The sequence below is a fragment of the Anguilla anguilla genome, chromosome 10 (genome assembly GCF_013347855.1).
Source record: "Anguilla anguilla isolate fAngAng1 chromosome 10, fAngAng1.pri, whole genome shotgun sequence".
Lineage (NCBI taxonomy): Eukaryota > Metazoa > Chordata > Actinopteri > Anguilliformes > Anguillidae > Anguilla > Anguilla anguilla.
This window is the reverse complement of record NC_049210.1, coordinates 6,833,269-6,859,521: the sequence shown is the minus strand read 5'-3', so window position 1 is coordinate 6,859,521 and position 26,253 is coordinate 6,833,269. Positions and strand designations below refer to the sequence as shown.

The 26,253-nt window shown below is 43.4% G+C and overlaps 2 protein-coding genes across 3 annotated transcripts; one reads left to right on the top strand and one right to left on the bottom strand.

Annotated features, from left to right (window-relative positions):
- The first annotated feature begins 5,486 nt into the window (after positions 1 to 5,486).
- dgcr8 (DGCR8 microprocessor complex subunit) lies at positions 5,487 to 18,414 on the top strand. The gene is made up of 14 exons (XM_035379276.1): positions 5,487 to 5,633; positions 6,797 to 7,860; positions 8,597 to 8,759; positions 9,266 to 9,408; positions 9,765 to 10,125; positions 12,008 to 12,205; positions 12,308 to 12,409; positions 12,720 to 12,818; positions 13,127 to 13,209; positions 13,493 to 13,593; positions 13,885 to 13,991; positions 14,331 to 14,458; positions 14,803 to 14,916; positions 15,522 to 18,414. The coding sequence occupies exons 2-14, from the start codon at positions 7,144 to 7,146 to the stop codon at positions 15,603 to 15,605; spliced, it is 2,400 nt and encodes a 799-aa protein (XP_035235167.1). The 5' UTR covers positions 5,487 to 5,633; positions 6,797 to 7,143; the 3' UTR covers positions 15,606 to 18,414.
- Positions 18,415 to 18,511: 97 nt separating this feature from the next.
- On the bottom strand, positions 18,512 to 26,208 carry trmt2a (tRNA methyltransferase 2 homolog A). Of its 2 annotated transcripts, none has more exons than XM_035378690.1 (12): positions 26,093 to 26,208; positions 25,036 to 25,697; positions 24,321 to 24,429; positions 23,497 to 23,678; positions 22,783 to 22,897; positions 21,530 to 21,645; positions 21,140 to 21,251; positions 20,459 to 20,581; positions 20,188 to 20,263; positions 19,899 to 20,015; positions 19,216 to 19,312; positions 18,512 to 19,078 (listed from the first exon to the last, which is right to left on the bottom strand). In XM_035378690.1, exons 2-12 carry the CDS (start codon positions 25,686 to 25,688, stop codon positions 18,901 to 18,903), a joined length of 1,878 nt encoding a protein of 625 aa, XP_035234581.1. In that variant the 5' UTR covers positions 25,689 to 25,697; positions 26,093 to 26,208; the 3' UTR covers positions 18,512 to 18,900. The 2 variants fall into 2 exon arrangements, with proteins under 2 accessions (XP_035234581.1, XP_035234582.1); XM_035378691.1 differs by having other exon boundaries at positions 25,036 to 25,691.
- Positions 26,209 to 26,253: the final 45 nt, after the last annotated feature.

Here is a 26,253-nt window from a genome sequence, read left to right as displayed (position 1 = left end):
ATATTGGCAAATATATTGCGATATAATTATATGCTTTTATATTTTCCAGAAGGTCCATGCATTTCCAAGACACCACAGTGTAATTGCTTCTGTAGGGAGGAGCCAGTGTTGACAGATCTTCACTTGAAATTATTCAGTTCTGTAGCAATGAAAGCCTATTGGATTTGCCTGTCATTATTTCCCTGATCTGGGGAGTACACACAAAATTACAGTTATGTTTGTACTTGCTATTAGCACACACTTACAGGAAATTGAAAATACTGCAGATATACTGAACTAAAATATTTGATCATGATGTTGCAACACTTCACATTATATTGGCAAATATGGAAACTTTTTAAAAGTTGCATTTTTTAAAAATGCATTGCTCTGAAAGGTGTTTGTCACATTTTCCAAAATAAATATAGCACCCTGGAAAATAATATTTTATTATAATAGTACCAACAAATAATTCATGTTGTTTTAAATTTTTTTAAAGGTATATTGCATCCAGCCAGTGAAAGAAATATACTATGTTTATAAAATATTTTACATTTTGAATTACCAGGGGTAAATAAACAAAGGAGTGCAGGCTGACTGCATGATTTTCAAGTTCTCCAGTTCTGGAGAGGCAGAACAGGGGTCCATAGCTCATTAGTCAGAAGTAACTTGTAGATATAGAGTTGTTATTTCAAACTCTCAAGGAGAAATATCACATGCTTTCTTGCCAATTATTTGGTAAGGATAAATAGGTCTACCTAAATAACTGTTGAAGATTGTGCAGTCCACTGTCTGGCTGACTTTCACCTGATACAAATTCCCCCCTTGTGGCCTGGGGTTTGATTTACCATGGTATTTTCTGTACCATGGTTCCATCTCTTCCTATAATGACCTGTGCTTTCCCCCTGAATGAATAAAGTGAATCAATACATGTCCACTCTCCTTTATATTAAAAAAAACACAAAAACATTTTAAACCAAAAATAAAACCAATTTATAAAAACTAAATCAACATTTACTGCCCTGCCTCAAGAGACCAACACTAATGGAGCGCTTTTTGATTATTAATTTATTTAGTTGCCAAATTAAAACATTCTGACAGAATAGACTCTTGTTGGCATAGCAACTGTGAAAGAAAACTCTGGATCAATAGGGAATGGTGATGGCTACACTTTATGTACAGTGTTCGCTACAGTACTTCCAGAACTATTTTGTGAACATCAGCAATGATACTAATGCAGAATGATCATGGTGGCCAGATTTCCTGGAGGACCGTGTACATGCAACCAGAACCTACAGCACAATAATGGCAGTTACAATCAGAGAGCCGTTGAAATATAGTACAGCTGAAATACGGGACTAATCAAGATTTTCTCAGAATAAGTCAGGGCATGTGAAGAAGGGCTGGAGAATGGGGCTGTCCTGGGATAAACAGAATTTCTGATAACACCTGTAAATGATACGTCACACCTTATAATTACACTTGTGTGAACTAGACATGACTTCCATGGAAGGTACTTCATGATTCATTGTAATGCCCCTAACAGACCGTGAGTGAAAAGTTGTCATAGACATCTTGAGAAGTATATAAGCTGGCCTTTTTCAAAAAGGTAAGTCTTTCAGTGACAGGTGATATGAATACCCTTGATAAGATGAACTAAAAAAAGAGTGATATGACTAGTGATGTAGTATCAGTAAGTTGCCATCGGCAAGTTTATCAAGTGCCTACGGAATATGTGATTCTCAGTAGTCCAAACATTTTAACGACATGTCACAGAGTGTGAATGTTTCTATATTTGAAGAGAATCCTGGCACACTATTTCAGAGACGTCAATCGTTTCTTGCTTTCCGACTGAGATTCACATTTCTTCTTGAGTTTGTCTTCAGGAGAGATAACAGGCATGCAATATTGCCAAGTTGTCAGGTTCTCCTTAAACAACCTGTATCAGATCAAGGAAAGCTATAACTGTAAGTAAAGATATTTAAACTTTGACAAATAATTGTACCAGTGGTGGAACTGACATTATGAAGAATTGAATCCATTTTAAAATCTTCGTCACCGAAATTGAGTTCAGTGTATTCCATTACAATATATCCTGTACAATATATTCACTGTAATAGAATCCCTGTGCAATTGCTTTTTCTTGCATTTAAAGTGTTCATTAGGACAAGATAAAGATTAATTTTATTTTTAAAATTTATAAACAAATGTCCACTTTGATGCTAAGGTTATCATTCATAAATACAAGAGCTGCAGGTCTGACATAGTGTGACCATTCTGTATGGATGTTTACTTCAAATTTATTCTAATTAGCAGCACACTAAATGGCGGCACTGTTGATTAAAATGCAAACAGCAATGTTAGTTATGCAATAAATATGGCCTCCAAATACCAGATCCTTCTGTAGGGGGCAGTATAATAACTTTATTCCCTTCAGCTGAATAAAATATGCTTAATATCATTAATTTCTTTGGTTCTTTATGTATAATATAACAATTTTAACAACAGGGTTTGATTGGACAGTGTTTTTAATTGCCCCTTTTAAGCCTAGCATTTGTCAAATATTTGTATGCTGACATCATCGTCCCAGTGCTGTAAAAGCTGAAACAGGAATATTTAAATAAAGCAATACAACCACACAAGCAAACAAAACTGTTTAAAATCCATTAAAATGCAACCGTGGCAACTCATCAAACAAGCTCACAATGAAAGGTTCTATGTCAGTTCACATTGTCATAAATATTATTTGTATTGCGCAAATGTCTTCTGGGATATTCAACATGAGATTTAATTTGAACTGGAAATATTTCATAAATATTAATTAAACGTATTTCCCCCAAGAGCTTGGCCAGACCCAGTGCCCACACTATTTATTGTATTGAGTCACAGTGGAAAAACACCCATCCAGACAATGCTCAAATGCATGCTAATTATTTACTAAATTTAGCTATGGAAACTACAAACTGGGTGTTCTTTCTGAGTGAAAAATTCATCAGAAATATTGGGAAAAAATATTCCTTCTTAAAAAAACATCATTCATTTCAAATAACGTTGTTCTCCCTGCGTCCATGATGGTTTCCTCCGGGCACTTTGGTTTCTTCCCACAGTCCAAAGACTCTAAATTTCTCATAGGTATGAGTGTGTGAGTGTGTGAGTGAACGCTGTGATAGATTGATAGATTGGCAACCTGTCCAGGATGTATTCCAGCACCTGCGACCCTTATCAGGAATAAGTGGGTATAGATAATGGATGGATGGATGGATAGTAACTCAGCAATGATGCCATCCAAAAAAATGACATGAAACCAGGAATACCTATCCTTCTTATAAAAGCAGCACTCATTTAGACCTTGACAGCTGTCTAAACAGGTGCTATGGGAGAGCCTTTTGAATGTTATTTTTCAACCTTATTTTTACCAGTGTGAAAATGTTAACCAGTGGTAACCAACCCTGTTCCTGGAGATCTACCATCCTGTAGGCTTTCATTTCAACCCTAATTTGGCACACCTGACTCTACTAATTAGCAGCTGAATGAGATCCCTAGCTGTTGAAGCTGTTGAGGTGTGCTTTGGTACGGTTGGAACGAAAACCTACAGTGTTGGTTACCACTGATGTAAACTATTAGTCATACTTGTACTTTCAGATTAGGAATGTATGTCAAGTACGTTTGCAAATCTGAGAGCTGCTATTGTCTGCTTGCTGAGGGAGGCTGGGCAGTCTGTCCTTGTCTTAGATATCCCCAGTACCAATCCGGCTCAACGGACGTAGATGCCATTTGATTATCCTGTAATGAGGACATACCGCGGAGCAGTGACATCAATAAAATGTTTTCCACTTGCATGCTGTTGTTAAGGTTGTTAAATAAATATGCATATGCCAGCACAAGTTTGAGTTGTGCAATGTGCTTGAAGAATGTTGTAAATAATGTTCTGAAGTGCTGGTGAACCCCTGCTAATTTAGCATATGTATCTGAAAATGTCCTTTGATAGACTTCTGGAATGTAAATATAGGATGAATGAAGGGAATGTTTTAAATATGTATAATTTCAATGTTTAAAAGCTTATCTAGGCCAGGTTGCATATTTATATCGTTTCTATTATTTATATATGTAATTATTTACTCAGCAAATTCATCAGATTTGCAAGGATTCAGTGGCAAGATTTATTAAATGCAGATTACAGAAGGCACAGAAATTTCAAGACCGAGACAACGGTCGCACCATTTCCACAACACCAACCTAAAATTGCTCTTGAATAAAATCATGCATGCTCAGTAATTATTTTATTTGACCATTGACCGTATGACATTGAACTGAAGGGAAGGGAAGAGAGGAGAGAGATAACAAAATAATTCCGGGATTTAAATATGACTAATTCAGGGCCACAACCCTGGCCATGGCATTTAAATTTTAATTTTCTTGTACAGTACAGAAATATGCTCATAAATAGTGCAGTATCAGACCTTGATGTGTTCTACTGTTTCTAGGTGAGGGAGGAATAATGGCTCTGGGGACTCTTTTGGCCTGAATTTTGACTACCGGGTAAATGGATATCACACCCCCACCACTGCGAACAGCACTACCTTTTCTACATCAGCTTCCGTTATTTTTTTAGCTAGCATACCATCTCTGACATGATCGTCTAAAAGGCACTGCCTAGAGGCTTAATAATAGCTGGGGGGAAAGTATAACTGTTTCACAGGCTGGTCAGCATTATAATTGCCTTACAGTCTGGTCAGAGGAAAAATATATGCAACACAATATCCATCCATCCATCAAATGTCTAAAAATGACTATCAACTACAGAGCCTACAAATAAATTTCCAAAATAATTGTTTCATTACAAAAAAAGTACAATTGTTTGTAGGATTTTTGTATTAGTTTGCAAGACGCTTATTAGTTTAATATTTGTTTATTTTATTCTTCACTGGTTGCCAGCTAGTTTACATAGTTTTACATCTTTGTGGACTCCACCTCCTTTACTTCTTGTATTGCCAAGCAACGTTACATCGACTGTCTCAATTAGCTACATTGCATACATTAAGTGACAATACTACATTGGATTCCGCATTCCTGGCAGGAAATACAGCTCTGTATTGTAGTAAACGACTGCCACCTGTCTGCGAAGATATACATTCAGCTTCGTTTTTCATCAAGTTCAAAAGACTAAACTAGCAAAATATAGTTCAAGAAGCAGTACTGCATATTTTAAAAATGCACGAATATATTGTGAGCTGTTCAAAGTGAATTAAAATGTGAGGATCCGGCTGGTCAACTAGCGTGCTAGAACGTATTCATGTAAAATCCAGACATCATTCCATTCCGATTTTGGATTATGGGTAACATGCCTCTTTGCTCTGTTGTCATCTAATTGGTCGAATATGATCTATTCTGGTATTTGATTGGTTTTGGAATTCCCGCAGTGCTCTGTTATAAAAAAGGTCCCGCCCTTTCAGGTTATCAATTGGTTTGTCGGCGTGCTACCTTGCGCTGATAGGCCTAGAATCACCTGTCAGTCATGAGACAGCCGGCATTGGAATAAATTTCAGCAACAGCGACGCTGTCTCGAAAATGGCGGAGGTTTGCGAGAGGCGAAAGAGTTTTGTTAAAAATTTGAAATGATTTGAAGGGAAGAAGTTAAAAAATTAAAAAGTTAGGTGAGTGACGGAACATAGCAGGCGAACCTTTATTTTATGTATTGTAAAATTTGGTCGCAATTTCAGACGTTTTTTTTTTTTTTTGCGCCGAAACCGTTTGTATGGGAAATTGCATTTTGCTGCCTAGTGTGGAACAATAAAAAGCAATATCAAATGGCTAACGGTTAGCAGTGAATCGGTTAGCTTGAAAGCCAGCATTTACTGGCCCAGTCGACGATTTGTGTTCGAATACCAGTTTACAAGCTCGTGCATGCCCTGCCATCTGGCACACGTAGATTGCTACCTAGCCAACTAACGTTAGCTTAGTTGCTGGCTACATATCTGGCTTGTAGAAGCCCAAGCATAACGCAGCTAACTAGCTAGTACGCTAGCGCATGAAATGGCAGTTACCGTGTCTGAAGTTGGGTACCTTGCTTGCAGTGTGCATAGTCTAATGTTTTCTCGTGCGAAAATGTAATATGTCGCTAGCTAGTAGCCAGTTTAAGGTTTTTGTGCTGTCCGTTATCCAACATTATGGCTAGCTCACTCGCTAACTCCATCGAGGTGCCTTTCTAGCTAGCTAACGTTGGTCTACTGGGTGAGAATTAGGTAAAATGGCCTGTTGAAAAGTATCTCGATATGCCTTGGCGTTGCTGACGAATAAGATGGTCAGAAATTCATTCTACACTGCCAGTTAGCGTGTGTGACATATCCAACCCAGACTTGAAAAGCTAGCTAGATTGCTAACGCTAGCCTAATATGAAGAGGCATTTACTCAACCCAATGCAATGACGAGAAATCGTTTCATTTATTGTAATATTGCGGAACAGCTATCTGGCTTTTGTGGGCGTTAATGCAAGATGACTTTCTAAACCAATAATTTTACTTTCTCGAATGCAAACTAGAGTAAAATATGATGACACTTAACGTTAGTTAACTTGCTACGCCGTTGATGCCATGGGGGCCCAGTACGCCATTGCGTTATGTGGGCGAATGTGCCATATGTCTGGTATCATTTTTATTTTGCACGATAAGCTGGTTTTGGGGAATTGGTTTGCTGAATTCAATGAGATGCTGTACTGAAATCGTGTACATTATAGACCGCTAACTGCGTGTATTGTAATTGCAGCATGATCTTTTTTTGCTGACTGGTGTCTCCCTGTCTCTCTTTTTCCCGTTTTCAGCTATGATAGAAGATTCAGCAGTGGAGGATGAACAGTGCCTAGATATGGGCAACCTTTAAGCTGAGTGCATTGTGATTTCCAATAATTGAGACAGTGAATTCTAAAAAGCTGTCTACATTAATGAAAAGAACAATGTAGTCAGCTTTGCATATTCATCACTTTTACTTGACCAGTAGAGAATGTGTTTTGAGTTAACAGGAATGTATTGCTGCATGCACCTAAGTAAACCGAAAGCGTTGAACAGACACAGAAAGATTTAGGTTGCGTTGTTTTAGTTTTCTTCTCACATCCCGGTAGTGTGTTCTTGCGTATTTCAGTTAAACGTCGAGCGAATTTAAGTAGTGAAAATGGAAGGTAGCGAGCTTTTACCTCCCCTGCCGTTGGAACCGCCCGATGGCGGGTGTTCGGAGAGCCTTAATTGCGCAGCGCCTCCACCACCTCCCCTGCAAACGTCCAGTGAGGCAGAAGAAATGGACGTTAGCTCTGGTGGTGATGGACCCACACACACCCCAGCAGGGGACAGGGAGGGCTCGGCAGAGAGGTTTGAGCTTCACGGCAGGGGGCCCGAGGAGGCCGAGACTAGCGCCCTGTCCCCCAGAACCGCCCGGCACGCGCCCCCGCTCACCAAGTTCCTGCCCGACCTGAAGCTGCTGAAGGACGTTAAGATCAGCGTCAGCTTCTCGGAGAGCTGCAGGAGCAAGGACAGGAAGGTGCTGTACACGGGGGTGGGCCAGGACGGGGCGGGCGGCAGGGCGGAGGAGGGCGTGAACGGTGAGTTGTACGAAGACCCCGCGCCGGGGTCGTCCGATGACCAGGCAGGCGTAGGCGTGGGTAACGGCGGTGGCGGCGCCGGCGGCGACGCCGTGGTCAGGTGTGCAGGGAGAAAGGGAGAGGAGGCGGAGACCGACCTGGAGAACAAGGTGGAGTTTGCGGTTCTGGATGAGCTGGAGGATTTCACAGAGAATTTTCTGGAGACTGAAGACGGAGACCAGGTTGGGTTCAGGTCTCAGGTGATAGTGCAGCAAGAGCAAGCGGACGAGGAGGTCCTAAATTACTCCTACGAGGTATGTCTGTCAGGGGTTCGAACCCTTACCCTTTTTTTTATTTTTTATTTGTCATTGCCATGCTCTTCACTTACACCACTTTGTGTTAGAAACCTGCTGTGGTCTGCATTTGATTTTAACCAAAAAAAATCTTTGTAACTGTTAGCCTTTGGGAGAAATTGATGCAGAGGGAAATTTTAAGCTTGGTTGACCCTCAAGTTCAGGTGATATGAGAACTATAGACTTGCATTAGATCCCACACTCTACAGCAGGAATTCCCAACCCTGGCCCCAGAGAGCCCCCCCCCCCCCCCCCCCCCCCCAGCATTTCATTGTTCAGTTAAAGCAGCTGTTTACACGGTTGACTCGCCTCACCTTGTTTCTTAGGTTTGACCAAGTCGTTTATCTTCAGGTGAAAACAGAAACCTCCTACGTAACCAGCGTCTGGAAAGCCCTGCGCTACTGTAACAATGGACCAGGCCTCCCTAGTTTTAAAATGATTTTTTATGTATCTTTGTAGTTCTTGTCTACTCACTGCATAACTTTCTAGAATGAAGTCTAGCTATTATTGATATGAATTCTGTCCGATTGAAATTGTGATATGTAGTGTTAACCCTGAGAGTTGCGTACAGTTCCCTTGTTTAAGGTGCACTGGGGTGGACGTGAGCAGGACTGGAATTAAGGGGCTTGGACTGGCTGACTGACAGGTCAGCGGCGGCTCGGTCATTCCCCTGTTTTTATCGGACCGTCTTCCCCAGGAGGACTTTGACAACGACGTGGACGCGCTGCTGGAGGAGGGCATGCCGGTGCCCAAGAAGATGCGCCTGGCCGAGGACAAGTACGGCGGGGACAGCGATCACCCGTCCGACGGGGAGACCGGCGTCCAGCCCATGATGACCAAAATTAAAACCGTGCTTAAGAGTGAGTGCTCTCCGGCCTCCGAGGAAGCCTTCTGCTCCTGGCTGGAAGGCTGTGGATAGACCGTCCTGTCATGTGATCTGTGTGTCCTCATGGCGCCTGTGTGTTTAGGACACTGAGAAGCTCTGCCCCCCCCCCCCCCCCATCATGGACAGGTGTGGGGTTTGCCTTGAGCCTCATGGTCCACCGAACAGTGGCGCAGGCCAAATCCAAATTGTGCATAGCATTGTGCATGCACAAATTGAAACGTGAAAACAAAAGCTGGTTTTATTAAGAGAGACACACCATCAAGAGGTAAACTTCTATAGCCACCGCAAACGAGCAATTCCCTGTGAAGTCTCTTTGTTATTGAGAACTTAACAGTTCACCAAATTTGCCTTGATGGGCAGAAGTGGATCAGACTTCACCATTCTAGAACGTCATCCCAGGCAGGTGTGTTTGCCTGGTGTTCAGGTGGTAATGGGGCCTCCTTCCGTACGGTGTTCTGAAGAGTGCGTTCGCCTGTGCAGGTCGCGGACGCCCGCCTACCGAGCCGCTGCCCGACGGATGGATCATGACATTCCACAATTCCGGCATTCCAGTTTACCTTCACAGGGAAACCAGAGTAGTCACCTGGTCCAGGCCGTACTTCCTGGGAACAGGGAGCATCAGGGTAAAGTGTGTGTGTGTGCGCGCGTGTCTTCACGAGTGTGTGCGTGTCTCCGCATTGAAAAATTGAGCATCCTCGAATGTGCACTCTCATCTAAACCAAAATTGAATTAGCCTAATAAAGAATCCGCACTGTACAGCAATAAACGTTCAAGGTGAAAGTGGTGATAGTGTATTCGGTGATGAAAGTATGCGCATAAAGTTTTATTGGATTCAAATTTGCTGATGGATATAGAAATCGTTGCGTTTTCCAGATCACTTAAAATGTACACAGTGCTGTGTGATCCTAATGGGCAAGACCGCTTAGGGAGTGTAGGTGACCTGGTCGGGTCTGCTCCCTCCCCTCTGCGCCCTTTTCAGAAACACGATCCCCCGACCAGCAGCATTCCCTGCCTGCACTACAAGAAAATGAAGGATCAAGAAGAGAGGGAACAAAACGGAGAGGTGACCCCCAAGGCCTCCCCCGCCAAGGCGGCCGAGGGGATGGAGGTGAACGAGGGGGAGGCCGAGCCCGACTCCACGGCCCCGGAGGAGCTGACCGGCGCCCCCCCGGGGGAGGTGGGGGAGGCGGGGGAAGTCGGAGGTCCCGGGGACGAGCCGGGGGCGGCCGCGGCGACGGTGGTGGTGGCGGCGGCGGCAGAGTCTCAGTCCTTCGAGACAGCCCAGGGAGCTCTGGGACAGGTCAAGGCCAAGGTGGAGGTGTGCAAGGACGAGTCTGTGGGTAAGGGTGAACCCAGACAGCCAATTTGCTTGAATATGGCGTGCTTATGGTGCGTGTTTGCCGCCTTTATTTTATTCCTGTTACACTCTCCCCAATATTGTGTAACGTTTTATTTATTTTTGGTTTATTTTGGTACTGAAAGGAAAAAAACATCTTATTCACCCCTTTGATGGAATATTTATGCCCAGTCAGGATGCCTGGCTATTGTCATGAGGTTGGCATAGATTAAAATCTAATGATTGAAATTCTGTGTCCCTTGTTTTTGTAGATTTGGGTTTATTGCCTCAGCATAGTGCTTTTATTCTATCACAAGACCAGGGCAGGAAGTGGGCAGGACAGAAAATCAGATCCTTTGAAGTGCATTCCAGTTGAGGTTCTCTTAAAACAAAAAAGAAAAGAAAACATTTAATTATTTACAGGCTTCTGCCACATATTCTTTGGCAATAATGAGTAATAACGGATGCATTTTTAGTGTTATTGCTGGTCTGTTGCGGCTGCAGCTTCTAAGAAAAGTAAATTGAACTAGTGGGTGGGAGAGTATTTCAATTATGCATGTTATTTCGATTTATCGGAAAGACTCATTCCAGCTTATGACTCTGGTGTTTATTGTTGGGATCATCAGGAGTTTGTCACTTTGTTTCCTCAAGTGTTTAATTATCGGTGGTTATTCAGATCGAGAACTTCAAAGGAATGTTTTGGAGATTGTGTGTTTAACCATCATTGCACTGGCTCTAGTTTTAAAACGCAGCGACAAAGGAGAGTTTGTCGTAGCCCCTGCCTGAGTTTCAAAGCCAATGCGTATCTTTCAGTTGTGATATTATTTAAGTGTCTTTTCTTCCATAAGGCAAGCCCTGTCATATGGGTAATCTCTCAAAGTGATAGTGGAGGCTGCACAATAGCATACGCTCTCCTCTGGACGTCAGCTGGCTCTCATCACACCGCAGTTTGCATGTTAGGAGCTGGGGGGGGAGACTCTTCACGTGCGGGTCAACGGACAGACTTTTGGGTGCCTGATTGACCGCTGGGGGTTGCTCGTGTGTGGGGGAGACCCGGTCGTTTTGCTCGCCCGAAAACCCTCCCCTCCCTGAGCAGTGCCAGAGCCAGTTGTGCGTCACCCTGCTGGGCTGCCAGGCACAGTTGGCACCGGCACACTCCTGGCACCAGACTGTGGGGCCCCATCAGAAACTCTACACAACAGGGCTGAGTTCCTATGTGTATCACAGGCCTTATGTATGTGCTATGCATGGCACCTGGCGTCTGGTTGAATTTTGCATCTTGGTTGCCCGCTTGTGTGCTGAGAAATGTGTTTTCTGTGAGAAACGCAGCGAGGAGGCTCAGCATCTACAGCGTTGCCGTAGCCCGTTTCGTACACCAGGAGACTGAAAAATGAGCTGACGGACCGAAAGGCATTCATGCGGTCCTGCTGCGTTCGGGCGAGTTGCACCCAAGGGCGCCGTTAGCCTGGTTAGCGGCTATAATGGCGCCGCTGTGGTTTGTAAGAGTCTCTGGGCTGGAAAGGGAACGTAATTACTTTTGGAGTAAAGCTACGCGGTTGCTTGTTGATTGTGCGTCTGGTAATGAGTGGAGCCGCACGCTGCATTGATTTTGATGCAGAATCGGCGGCGGGTGCAGCGCTCGCATTAACGGCGACATGAGCTAACGACGTTTACCGACTCAGCGATTTAAGATCAGCGCGTGCATCTTCCGAATCTTCTGAACAAAATGGCAGTTTTTTTCGTTCAAGGAACAAACTGAATATTACGAATAAAGGATTTGGTCTTGTTACAAGCTTGAATGTGAGAGCTTGAACAAAGCCCCTAATTCAGAGACCGCTAACTCAAGGATTTTTCTTCTTTTAACGAAACGCTCTTCAACGCTCCAGAAATCGAGGAGTTCCGCGGCTACCTGGAGAAGTGCTTCGACTTTGAGCAGGTGACGGTGAAGAAGTTCCGCACGTGGGCGGAGCGTCGGCAGTTCAACAGGGAGATGAAGAGGAAGCAGGCGGAGTCAGAGAGGCCCATCTTACCCGCCAATCAGAAGCTCATCACACTCTCCGTTCAGGATGCACCGACAAAGAAAGGTGAGCCATCTCCAATGGCACATCTGCAGAGGTTGAGTTGAACTGTCCTAAATTAATGAATGTCTTTTTTTAAATGTATTTTATCTTTTTTTCTCTCTCTAGAGTTTGTCATCAATCCAAACGGGAAATCGGAAGTGTGTATACTTCACGAATATATGCAACGTGTTCTTAAGGTCCGACCGGTTTATAACTTTTTTGAATGTGGTAAGTGACTTTTTTTTGCTTGCAAAGTTTTGTCCGTCATTTGTGTGAATGTTGTGTTTCTATTTCTAATTGAATTTCACCGAAGACATCAGCGGCAGGTTCATTCCAGTGCTTCCCTATGCTAATGCTAATTCGCACACCTAGCGCACAATTACGTGTAGTAAAAAAAAAAAAAAAGGACACTAGTGGGAAAATCTCCACTTTAATAGGAAAATGATATGTGCATCATCACTAGTGTCGAAAGTTTGTTGTGCACCTGCAAGAAAAGTCCTCGATGAATGCTGATTGGATGTTCTCCAAACTTTTCCAGAAAACCCGAGCGAACCCTTTGGAGCTTCAGTCATTATCGATGGAGTCACGTATGGAACTGGAACCGCAAGCAGTAAAAAACTTGCCAAGAATAAAGCTGGTACTGCTGTCCGTTTCCCCTAAGAGCGACGCTAGCCTGGGAATGTTGCTTTCCGTTATGTAGCTGGCATGGTGGAGGCAGCGTTCCATAATGTCTCAGAATGTGAGCTGTTTGACATAGCGTGCCTGACTGTCGCTGGTGTTGTCCATCTCCTGACTGGAAGAAAAGCAGCTGTCTTGTTTGGATTAATGGTTCACTGGTGTTGGGGGGTACTTGACTGGATCTGCCAGGGTTTGTAATGTTTAAAAAAAAAAAAAAGTTTTTTAAATTTAAATTTCTTGAATTTCTTAATTTTTTTTCCCGATAAGCTCGAGCAACACTGGAGATCCTTATACCCGACTTTGTGAAGCAGACGTCCGAGGAGAAGCCGATGGAAGGCGATGAGCTGGAGGTGAGGTTTATTTTTTATCCTTCTTCCCCCGTCTTCTGTGATATGATGAAAGCTGTTCATTTTTCTTGCATTTATGTACAACTCTTACAACACCTGGCAAACTAGCAAAAGAAATGACTTTGGAATGAAAAATAGGCCCTTGCCATTGTCTGGTGTATGAAGGCAGCATTTGTCATATTGCATTTGCCAACAGTCTAGGTGTGTGCGTTCGGCTTCATTGTTTCCTTGAATAGAGTATTTGGCGACTCGTCTAACTGCCTAAACCGCGTTTCCTCCTTCGCAGTATTTTAATCATATCAGTATTGAAGATTCGAGGGTTTACGAGCTGACCAACAAGGCTGGTCTGCTGTCCCCCTATCAGATTCTTCATGAGTGCCTTAAGAGGTATGTTTTAAGAACTGTTTTTTTTTTTTTTTTGAGACTCATTCTGCATATCTAAACCTATCGGGTGGAGGGTAACCCTATCAATTGATTAGAGTAATCAATTCTGAAAAATATACAACATTATTTTAACTGTTAATTTCCCCAGTGAAATTACATTTTTTGACGCATGTGTGCTTTTCACCAGTAACAGTTCAGTAGCCCAGCGTATGAAGTTTAGGGGGACAGTGCGGGATTAGAATGTGAAACTCCACGCTTCAGTTCTCTGAGCTGTCCGCTGTCGCTCTCCCGTAGAAACCACGGAATGGGTGACACCAGCATCAAGTTTGAGGTGATCCCCGGGAAGAACCAGAAGAGCGAGTACGTGATGACCTGTGGGAAGCACACGGTGCGGGGGTGGTGTAAGTACAGCCCACTGTCTCACACAAACACACACACACACACACACACACACACACACACACACACACACACACACACACACGCGCACGCACGCGCGCGCGCACGCACACCGTTCCTGGGACATACTCTCTGTGCTAAGGACAGGGATGTTATTCAGTGTGCATAAGCAGTAAGCTACAGCCCAGTGTGGTTATGGTGTGCGTCATAATTGGTTTATTGCAGCCCCTTTTGGGAATTGCTGTCCTGCTGCTCAACACAAGCATGAATGTACCTTGTGATCAGTGCTGAGCAAACTCAATCAAGTGTGTGTGTGTGTGTGTGTTTGTGTGTGGTTTTAGGTAAGAATAAGCGTGTGGGGAAGCAGCTGGCCTCTCAGAAGATCCTGCAGATGCTGCACCCCCATGTGAAGAACTGGGGGTCACTGCTGCGCATGTACGGCAGAGAGAGCAATAAGATGGTGAAAAAGGTCAGCTTGCCTATCACAGGTCAAAGGGCGTGGGTTGAAAGGTCAAGGTTCGGGGAGGGCAACTGTTTATGTGGGCTGTGGTTTTCTGTTGTAGGTTGAGGTTAATATGGCAAAAATATTCAGAACTTTATGGCTCTTTCATTTGAATATTTGGCCAGCATAACACTTCTTAATGACATTTCTGTATTTTTAGCAAACATTTACAATTCTGTGTTTGTGTTTTCATTAGCACTAGACCTCCTGCTCCAAGAAAGAACTGCTTTTATAGAACAATTTTTATGTGACTAATTAGACTTTTTTTTAAACAAATCCCTCGTGCTAAACTCATCATTTTAATTTGGCAGGAAAATTCAGATAAAAGTGTGATCGAACTTCAGCAGTATGCCAAAAAGAACAAGCCAAATCTTCACATCCTGAACAAACTGCAAGAGGAGATGAGGAAGCTGGCGAAAGAGAGGGTACGTGTTGGGCTTGGGGTCTCTCGAGGTGTTTGGGTAAAGACCTCCACCAGCTCTGTGTCCCAGAGTTTTATTCAGCATTGCTGTGCAAGGTATTTTCTCTGCTCTTGTAAACTAGGACCTACTACAACTTTTTACAAATTTCTCACATTATCTATTCAAGGGGGTTCCAGTTTCAATGACTGTCCTCTCTGATTTTACAGTCAGGTGTACTTCTACCAGTTGCTGGACTCTTGAGGCTGGAAATTGGCCCAGTAGTTTCTAACTTCTTCATTTAACTTGGACTAAAAAATAATTTAGATTTTTTTCACTGAGATCCCTAAACATGTGTGCAGGCAAGAAATATTGATGATTCCATATTGGGATATGACTTCTGGGAGAAGATTTTTGTGGTTGCTAACAGCTAATTGGGTAACACCCACAGTCCCTGCCTCCCAAGCCCTCCAATCATGGCAATTCTTTCTCATGCCATTATTTCCAATGGACAAATAATTATGAGACTCAACTTGGTGACAGTCCAACATTGGACAGTGTTTGATAGGAGATCCAATCCTGCTCTGCTCCACTGTCCTGTTAAATTGCCCCTTTTGTTTTTCGCATTGCAGGAAGAAACCAGGAAGAAGCCAAAAATGACAATAATGGAATCTGCTCAGCCTGGCAGCGAGCCCCTCTGTACTGTTGACGTTTAGAGAACTGCAACCAACCGACAAACACGGCACTGACCAATGGTATCCATTTTCACTGTCCAAAAAATAAAAAATTTAAAAAAAGGCCACACCCACGTGCTTGAATAATGCCTCATTATGCAGAGTGAAATGGCAATACAAACTTTAATGTAAGGAGACCTCTTATTGTAACCTGGGCAGTTACCAAGCTGCTCTTTTTAAAGTTTTGGTGTGCACATTTTTACACACATGGGACACTTAAGAACAGGATAAATGCACTAAAAAATGTTTAAAAAAAAAAAAGTATAGCTTGAACATCATTCTCGTATAGCCTCTACACAGCACTTTCAACCCCCCTCCCCCCACAAATGAACCATAGGTTCTGCTGAAAAAATGTAATTTGAGTTTATATTTTTTATTAATTTTTTTCCAACAGACTTAAGTGGTCAAAGTCTAAATATAACCACGTATCAGCAGATGAAAACAAATAACATTTTACCAGTTTGATTTCACTTTTAATAATTCTTTCTTTGGCAATAGGAGTTTAAGATCATCGTTGAATTTTCCGTTTGTGTTGACCACACCGATAAAATAAGTTTCAGAGTTTTTCATTCAAATACAATAAGCCTTCAGTTGGTTTTTCGGTGATATTCAGTTTATAAAAACAAAAAAAAGTGAAATGAAAAATTGTACAGGTGGTCTTGTATTTTTCAAGGATTTACAGTGTCTTGTGGAACAGCTTCCCATTTGATTTTCACTCCTCAGCCCTATGTGGTACGCCACTGAAATCTAGCAGTTCACTGGTGTACAGAACATTATTTTTTTCTGGCTGACATTGTACATAGCGTCCACGATGGATATTAAAATAGGATTTAAAAACGGAAGCTGTGGAATGCGACATTGTCGGATCGGTTGGCTATAGTTTTCATTTGCACATTTAAAAAAACAAAAACGAATGGCATTGTTACTGCATTTACAAGATTGTCTATATTCAAGTGTATCATTGAGTTAACGGGGAACCAAGTGACAATTGTTTTTTTTTTTTTTTTTTTTTTTTTTTTTTTTTTTTTTTTTTGAAAAGACTATTCCACGCTTGTATTTTCAAGAAATGCATATTTGTGGGCAAAGGGTACTGAAGGGGGAATTTGTCTTGGTGTAAGCTTGATTTTTTTTGTTCTAGATAAAGAAAAAACTATATATTATAGAATTTTTGATTGCCTTTTTTTTTTTTTGTTCCGGAAATGCAGGATGAAACATATCAGTGGTCGGCTGTAATGCTGATCTAACAAGCTAGGTCTTGCTTTCCTTGTTTTGGCACTGCAGAAAACACAAGCACAAGAGCTTGAGGTACTGTAGTCTGAGAAGAGTGTGTAGGGTTGCGGATACAAGGGTCTGGTCGGTCGCGTCAAATTTAACCTTTTCCACTTATTTTCTTTATTGCGTTTATGGGGTAGCTTACTTAACATTAACCTTTCTTTCATTCAGATTTTATTCTCATTACAGAGTGGCCAAAATATTCTTAGTGTAGATGGAGCTACTCCTGGTACAGCAGCTTTGATATAATTGCTACTTTGGGGGGGAAATGAACAGTTCTGGATGTGGTTTCCTCTCTAAACAGGTCACAGGCGGTGTGTGATGCCTTAGTTTAGCCTGTTTCGGTAAGGGCTCCCTTTGTGAACGCAAGGAGAACACAAGTCTAAAACAGTGGGAACCAACCCTGTACTTGGAGATGTACAGTCCTGTAGGTTTTCATTCCAAGCCTAAGAAGGCAAACCTCATACAACAGCGAGAGATCTTGTTGTGCTGCCAATTAGTAGTCAGGTGCACCAAATTAGGGTTGAAATGAAATCCGACAGGATGGTAGATCTCCCAGGGTTGGTAACCACTGGTCTAAAGGACCTTTATTTTGTGAGGGGAGGAGTTTTTTTGGGGGGGGGGAGGGGAGGGGCTTCTACTTCAGCCTGTGTCATTGGAGAAGCTGCCCAGTATATATTTGCTGTGGAGTGAAAATGTCAGTAATATTGGTATTCTGTCTGAACTGCCTTTTAGCATGTGCTGATTTTAATCGTCTTAATGGGATTGTTTGTCCGTGTACGGTGTGTGTACGTTTGCCATTTACGTGACAGTTGATCATGTGTATTCAGATCTAATCAAGTTTAAAACGGTGTATTGAATATTTGGAGCAAAGTTTGTTTTTTCCTTTTCTTTTCAATGGGGCAATCTACAAAAATGAAGGTGGTACTCTATTACCTCGAACAAAAAAGCATTTTCTCATGACACGAAGTCCCATAGTTCAAGCAGTGTGAACCAAAGCTTATATCCAGTCTTATGCATTTTTATAGAATATACTGTAGGTTGCTGCACAATAAATATATACATATATATACAGGAAAGAAAAAGAAGATGCAATAACTGCTGGAACAAATTTTAACTGCTGTGCACTGTCAGTGTTGTATTTTGGTGTGTGTGTGCGCGCGTGCTTTTTTCCTCAATGTTTACTGCATTTCTTACATTTCACCACTGCACACCAACACAAAGCTGCTGTTGTCACATTTAGAATGCTTTAAGAATGTGCTTTCTGCATTACAATTTTGGAGAGACGATAGTCTTGTTTTTTTCTTTCGTTTGTTTTTTTTTTTTGTCTTGCGAATTGCGTGTTAGTGTGCAAAGAGGAGCCTTTTATACCGTTACAGTTGGACCCGTAACAGTGTGGAATTCTGTAGCTAAAGGTAATGCTGCCTAGGATATGAAGTGTCTTGTAATGTGACTTGAGTTCACTGACTTGACTTCAGTGAAATTTTGTTTATGCAAATAAACTTGTCTTGACAAACAGGGACCGAGTCACTGGCTCGTTTTTCCAAACGGTTATATTTGCGCGGGTAGTTGGGCTTGTGCACTGAAGCTGAAAAAAGGGCAAGGACATTGTTGTGTTTATTGCTTTGTCATCCATTTATTTTTGCTTTAAATTTACAAAAAAATTATACACTAAGAACTGATGTTCTGACAGTGACACCAAAAACAGATTTAATAAATGCAAAAAAAAAAAAAAAACTCAAGGTCATTTAATGTAACTGAAATGGGATGGCAAGTAGGTCAAGAATGACCCATGTCGAACTTACTGGTAAGTAATTGCTTACAACTACACCCACTTTCTCAATCTTTTGCTCATATATTGCATTAAGATGCTGACCATACCAGATCATACACAGGAAATGTTACTACGTTTTTCATTTTCCTTAGTTGTGCTTGTACAAACAAAGCATGATTGGAAATTGGTGGGTAGTTGATTAGAGCAGAGCCGAACGGAGAATTTGATTGGTTAAGTTGCAGGGGCCGCCTCTTCCTGTTTGGCTGCGTCACTCTGGGAGCTGTAGTCCACTCTCTCAAACAGCAGGAGCATCTCGCAGTGCGGGGTTTGTGGAAAGAGGTCCACCGCCATGGCTTTGACTGGCCGAAATGGAGCACCTCGAACACGATTGGAGGGGGCTCTGCAGAGACTTATCACAAATGGACACCACGCTTTATTTCTTGTTAAATTTGGGCATTGACATTACCTTCACTAGGGAAAAAAACTTATGCCAGCAAACTGCACAAACTCAACGTTACCAGGGTCATTCCAGAGGAGAATACTTACTCTATGAAGTTGTTCATGGCAGCTTTTGGATTGCAAGCCACATAAACCAGCCTCTTTAAATGTTCTGCTCTTCGGATTGCCAAGATGACCTTGGAATCTGGAAGAAGCATTGGGAGATGACTGATGACCTTATAAAACTTCAATCAATTTCAGTAAAAAAAACAAAAAAACATTGCATTGAGAAGCAAAACAAGGTGGCATGTTTAAATAAGTGTTCAACTCTTGACAGCTTGCCATTTTAATCTTCGCTGCCAGATATATGATTCACTGGAACAATCAATTTTGTGTGCTGGCAGCAACTTTTCAATGCAGACAGATAAGATAAATTTTTCTGCCACAAGTGAAAAGGTTGGAAAATTGAAGGTTTTTTTATTATGTGCAAGTTGAACGGCTACATTTAAGGTAAAGAACTATATGCCGTGAAAGTGCAGCCTCAAATACTGGTAAATAAAATGAAATGGTTAATAAAGCTAGGTAGCTTGTTGGTACATGATAACGTTGGCAAGTATAAATATGAATACAAAATAAAACTGACAAAAATACAACTTTCCTGGTCATCACATTCAGTGTACAGTGTGGGTGAAGCCAGTTAGAATTTTGACAGTTGCATTAGAAGTGTCCAATGAGGACAGTGATGTAGGAATCATTTCCTAATTGGACATTTTCCAAAAAAAAAAACTCACGCAGTCCTGCTCGGGGAGGATCCACAATGGCGGTGAGATTCTGGGAAACGACGGCATTGAGCACAGTCGGGAACACGTCTTCTGCCTTTCCGCAGTGGAACTCCACGTTCGTCAGACCTGAAAGATTGAAATACGACTTTTCTTATCAGATGTGTAGGCTCACCCAAAAAAAAGTCACAGCCGTGCTTCTCCACACTGGCTCTTCAGGAGCAAAAGAGCAGTAGGTTTAAAACAAATTCTGATTTGTTAAGGTTCAGGGTGATCGCGGTGCGCGTGTTCTGCTGCTCACCGTTGATCTGAGCGTTAACTTTGGCATCCTCCACTGCCTCCTGACACAGCTCGATCCCAATCACTTTCTTTACCCTCTGTGAGAGAGAGAGAGAGAGAGAGAATCAGAAGTGTGTAGAAGGGAATGACAAGATTAACCCAGGCCGTCCTAAGCAAGGTGAGACTCAAACCCCATAACACAAGAAACTAATTTCACAGGACAAATAAAGGCAACGTTACATTAAAACACGACATCGCCAGTTCTAAAAACCCGCCATCCCCTCTCCTGTCACCTTGCCCAGAGAGATGCCGATGGTTCCTGTTCCACAGCACACGTCCAGAACCGTGCTGTCCCGGTCCAGCTGGGCCCACTCCCCTACGGCCGAGTACAGCACCTCCGTAGCGCTCGTGTTCACCTGTGGAGAACGGGCACAAAGGGACCCGATTTCGTGAACGCTTGCTAGCCCAGCTGGGGTCCGTTCCACCCTCGGCTCATTCGGTTCGAGCCGAAATTCTGCTGATGAGGCTGCTGAACGAATCAACTCTTCCTCCACGTGCCCCATTTAACTGTGCTCATAGTGTGTTTTTGTGTGAGAGAGAAGGGAGTGAAATTCATTGAAATTCACCAAGCATAAGCTAGTGCTCCGTCTGTAGGAGTGAACTTGATATAAAAATTAAAAAAACATTACGGGCGTTTTTCAAATGAAATGGAATTTCAACCAATTTCCTCAAATGAACTGAGCTGAAGTGGAACAGACCCAAAACTCTTTCTCCTTGTCTTAAGACACTGGGCTTTCAACAGGGGGTCTGAGTAGACCCCTGGGGTTCCTTAAAGGTACTGTAGGGGGTCCCTGGCCACACTTGATGTGCAATGACAATATAAAGATTTGAGGAAGTATTAAATAAAAATATAAAACCTTTTTTTTATATATATAACCCTTTTTAACTTATGATAGGGGACCTGTTGCTCTTACCTGGAAGAAGGAGTGTGGAGATATCCTGAACTTCAGGCCCAGCAACTCCTCGTGAATGCAGGACTCTCCAGCCACAAGCTCACAGGGCAGGTCCTCCACGTTGGGAGACGTCCTTGTGTCACACAAAGGCCAGAACATTTAAATTCATCTGCCTTTTTACACAAGGCGCTTACGTCTGGACATGGCCAACCTTTCTGAATCATTAGTTTAGTTTATTTAGCAGGAACCATGCGTTAGCTTCAAGCTGATGTGCATCTGCATTCCCTGGGCAGGAAGCACAGTCAAATACAATACAAAACAAAACAACAATATGATACAACACAATGTAATACACAACAATTCTGGATGTGAATGCAATGGAACCGCCAGACGAGTCGTTTCTGCTCTCACCTTTGCCCTTCCCGGACAAAGTACAGAGACGTCACCCCGCTCTCCTTCCCCCCTCCCTCGGTGAAATACTGCTTCAGAGAGCTCTTCAGCCTGCCCAGTTCCTCATCTTCAAGTTTCTTAAACACAAGATGGAAAGAATCAATCAATAATCAATCGATCGATCAATCAATCAACAGTGGCATTTACAAACAGGCTGTCACACAGCGCTCCGCAATGGACATTTTTTCCAGAGGGAATCGTAATCGTAAAAACCAGAACAGAAGCACCCAGTGGAGCCATTTCCATGGAAAAACCAGAAAATGAAACCGCGATCAAGCTGCGCTCCTGTAAAATGGCTCCATAAGGAATCCCTATCTGTGCTGACCACTTTCTGGGTGGGAGGAAGTCAAGGGAAGCCCACCAATTAGAAACCGCCGTTAGGCTGCAAGAGAATCGCTCAGTCCCAGCTGCTGTAATGAACATTAATCATTCTCCAGCCCCAGCAAGATCCAGCCAATTCAGGCACAGCTTGCAAAATGAGATACATGGAGGGGGACTTCTGTTATCGGTTTCCATTGTTGCGAAATGGAATTTCTAAAAGATTTTTTATTTTTAAATAAAAAATAAAACTGTCCGATTGGACTGTTTTTACTTCCTGCACTCCATAATCCATGTAATTATTGGGCTATTTTGGGGGGCCGGGATGTGATTAAAAAATGGGAACATGTGGCTTGTCCATCTGTTAGGCCCACTGGGAAGTTTGTCTGCTGACAAGCGGAACGGGTCTCTAGAGTTGACTATCTGCAGTGGTGCATTGTCTGGTCGATACCACCAGAGGACTGAATAATTGTTGATGAATAGCGCACACACACACACACACACACACACATTACTGAAAACCATAAAATTGGCAGATGACAGGTTTTAACAGATTGACCAGCTGGCTACAGCGCTGGCTGGACACTAACATCAACAGGAATGGTGCATATATCAGGAGTCCCTAAAGTCCCTCATCTCAAGCACTCCAACCTCAATAAAATGCTTTAACTGTTGAAATCTTTCTCTACGACCCAGGCTGCACTGAAATACTATAAAAAACAACGATCATTTTATCGGATAGTCTTAACACTTGTCATTTACACGTAAATAAAACGTGAAAATGTATTTAGAACAGTGGTTATCCCATTTCAAAATTTTTACACACTTTGACCCCTTGCTCTGAAACCTGGTTTGCACGGTAGAAGCTAAGTACGGAGGAGGACGTGTCTCTTTACCTGCGGATTGAAGAAAACCATGACCATGATCTGACCGGTCCGACTGGTCCGTACGGTCAGCTGCTTCCAGTGGCCCTCGTACGTCTCCGGGCTGTAAACCGAGTACGGGGTCGTCCTGCGCGCGGAGCGAAAAACAAACGAGCGCAAAAAAACAAAAACAGCCCCGTCATAAAACAGAAGCAACGACAGCTGGCGCAACTCGTGGAGGATCCCGGCGCGTTGGCGCGACCCTCGTAAAACGCCGTCTGGTTTCCCCCCCCTTTTTTTGCTTGGGACGTAAAATATTTGCCAGGAGAGGCATCCTGAATTTACGGCCCCCGTTGCGTACGCTCGCTTTCACAGCGCAAACAACTCCGGCTGACGGCACACCGCTGTTTACCGGACAGGCGCGTCCGTCTCAGGTGACTTGTGAGGGCTACTGCTGGCAGTACGTGACTAAGCAGACAAACTCAGACAGAAAAAAAAGATCCCCAGCACACGAAATGTGATAAAGATGAAAAACAAGTGCGTCACCCTGTCTGCCATTTTGTTTTTTTGTGTGTCTCAGCACTTAAGTGCGTAATTTAAGTAACTAATAAGTAGGGTGTGTAGACGCACCTTGTTTCCAAGGCCTGGGTTGTCTGCTTATTGGAAAGCAATCACCAAAAAAGATCTGTAGCCACTGCACCCTCTCAGACTGGAGGATCTTGAGATCCCGGTTCCCGAGTAAGTTACCTGATGTAGTCCTGGAAGGCTTGGACCACCTTCTTGGCCTCTGCAGGAACGTGGATGGTTTCGGAGGGGCCGACCACAGCACAGGAGCCCCCTTTGTACTTCCCCAGCCGGAATCCCACCGTCTTGTCCTCACCGTTTGCCCCGATCCCAACGAGGAACTCACACTTATTCCTGTACTCGGTCTGTGCATTAAAACAGAAGGGTTCACCATAAACGCACTGCAGATGCACCTCTGAAATTTGTGTGTACAATTTTGGTCGTTTTTGTTTTGTTTTGTTCTTGCCGTTTTCTGTGATACAAGTCACTAGCAGGTTCAAGAACAGACTTGTACAACCGGAGCCAAATTCTCAATCTTTTGAACTGGGTTTATTTGCGAAAGATCAGTGTGTCCACATGACATTGTCATGTGCTATGTAAAAAGTTGTGTAAGTCGCTCTGGATAAGAGCGTCTGCTAAATGCCTATAATGTAATGTAATGTAACATTGGTTTGCCTTGTTTTTTTTTCCACCCTTTGCCGGTTGCTATGATACAAATCATCATCAGTTTCAAAAATACATCTGGAGTTTGTTACACTGGGCATCCTGCAGATTCCACAGCCACAGCCAAAAAAAGGAAAGATCTGTACCCTTAACTCGATCCCTGGCAACCTGCACACGCAATGGATTTCACTGAACCCGGGTTGCCAGAATCCAAAGCAAAAAAAGAGAAATACCAGCTGGATGTTTCGTGAGAACGGCTCTCGATAGGTACCCTGAGGTTTCCAGGTGCATCCCGAATGCAGGCGATCTGTGAGCAACGAGTTAGAGAAAATGTGTTACAGTACCTGGACGGGAGACGGACGGATGGGTTCCAGCGGACAGCACATTTTATTATGCTTCTCCTTCTGCACGAACAGCCAGGGTAGCATAGCCCTGTTGTTGTTTCCGATTTCCCTAAAGAAAAAAAAAAAAAAAAAAGACAGATAAAACACTGAGACTCCGTTTTTTTTTAGTATTCGACAGGTTCACAGCAAAGGTAATGCAACCGGCGATGCATAAAGACACCTTGTCATGAGAAAGGTTAAGTTTTGGTAAATAATCATTCCTGCAGACAAACAATTATAATGAAGAGAGAATATCAGGTTGTTCTTAAAGGGACATGTCTGAATGCTGGCCCATTCAACAGGCTTCTCACTTTCCATCAGTATACTTTCAGGTGATAAGTTAAATGGCAGTGAGTGAACATTGCCCAGAGAAGTTAGGTCCAATGAATTATTCCTAGAATTTATTAGGCGTTTCTGTTGTAACCAATTAGCTGAATTTGCTGAATACACTTATGTTGTTTTAACCGTAGATTAGGACACAATAAGATGCTTCATGCTGGGACACAGGAACAGCCTTCAGATGTCATTCGTGAACGTATCCAGAAATATAGCCGAAATATCAATTACTAAATGACTGGGCTAATTAAATAATTAAGGGCAGAAGTGGGCATGAAATCCCAAAACAGACATAATCCTCCTTGCCCACCCCTGGGGTCAGATGAAACTTGACTCTCACCGGGCAAGCCTCTGCAGGACTGCCTCCACCTCCTGCTCCTTCCTCTTCAGTTGCTCCTCGTAGGGCACCTCCCACAGGGGCGTCACGACGTCCGCTATCTGCTTGCTGAGGGGCTCCTCGTTCTCCTCCTCCTTCGCCTTCGCCTCCGGGTCCCGGGACTCCGCGGAGCGCTTGGGGGCTGGCGAGGAGGCACCCTCGGCCTCCTCCTGCTTCCGCTTCCTCAGGATGGGGTCGGCCTTGGGCTTGGCCAGGCGCACGCTCAGCACGCGGCCCTTCCACTGCATCCCGTGGACGGCCTTCATGGCCTTGTCGCGCTCCTCCGCGCTCTTGAAGGTGACGAAGGCGAAGGTCTGCCTGCCGAAGAGCTTGATCTTGTGCGGGTTGAGGCCGTGCTTGCTCAGGAACCTCTTCAGGTCGTTGAAGCCGAGGAACTTGGGCAGGTTCTGGATCTCGACCTTGAAGATTTCGGAGGTGAACAGGTCCCCCTTGACGTAGCGATACACGCTGGGGTCGGAGCCCGCCTCGGCCTCTCTGTCCATCGCCACCTCGTCCACGTTCTCGGTCGATCCTTCCTCCGTCACTTTCTCCAGCCCAGAATCCATTTCGCCCAGCGAGACGGCAGCCGCCACTGCTCCGTCTTCAACTTCTGCCATGTTCTAAACTTTAAGAAGGGAACACAATGCATTTTGATGACGTTGCTAATGTGATCCCAATCTCCCAGCGTTTTCTCAGTCTACTTTGGCTATGTATGCTACTTATTACAGCAAATCTGACATACTAATAAAGCTGTATGCAAAAGCAATTAGAAAGGACACATTTGTGCTGCACCTAGAAATGTTAATACGGTATTGAAGTATTAATACATCATGCGTGGGCTGCCATGCAATGTCATGCAGAACTGTACCCAGCTATTCCGTATTGGGTAGCTACAGTATTACCGGGAGCTATAGCTAGTTAGCTAAGTGCCAACATAATTCATGCATTAAGGGCTTCCTTCGTGTGTCATATAGCCACATATTATTGCACAAACAAAACGTGGTTACAAGAGTGAAATTACCTTTTCTTTGGCTTTAGAAGTTAACTATGGCACGTGCATTAGTAGAAGACCTATCACTAAACTTGCTACGCCTGTGCGCATCAGTAGGACGCCATGATGGTAAGGGAAAACACGTGCATCGCAACGTGGGGACGATGGGAGAATAATGCGTTCTAATTTTC

Excerpts from the sequence above, each read along its gene's own strand:
- trmt2a (XM_035378690.1), bottom strand. The coding sequence starts at position 25,688 with ATGGCAGAAGTTGAAGACGGAGCAGTGGCGGCTGCCGTCTCGCTGGGC. Across the intron at positions 20,582-21,139 it reads CTCCACACTCCTTCTTCCAG|GTGAACACGAGCGCTACGGA; the intron begins GTAAGAGCAACA and ends CGTTCTCCACAG. Across the intron at positions 20,264-20,458 it reads TCGGCATCTCTCTGGGCAAG|AGGGTAAAGAAAGTGATTGG; the intron begins GTGACAGGAGAG and ends TCTCTCTCACAG.
- dgcr8 (XM_035379276.1), top strand. The coding sequence starts at position 7,144 with ATGGAAGGTAGCGAGCTTTTACCTCCCCTGCCGTTGGAACCGCCCGAT. Across the intron at positions 10,126-12,007 it reads GTGCAAGGACGAGTCTGTGG|AAATCGAGGAGTTCCGCGGC; the intron begins GTAAGGGTGAAC and ends TCAACGCTCCAG. Across the intron at positions 12,819-13,126 it reads ACTTGCCAAGAATAAAGCTG|CTCGAGCAACACTGGAGATC; the intron begins GTACTGCTGTCC and ends TTTCCCGATAAG.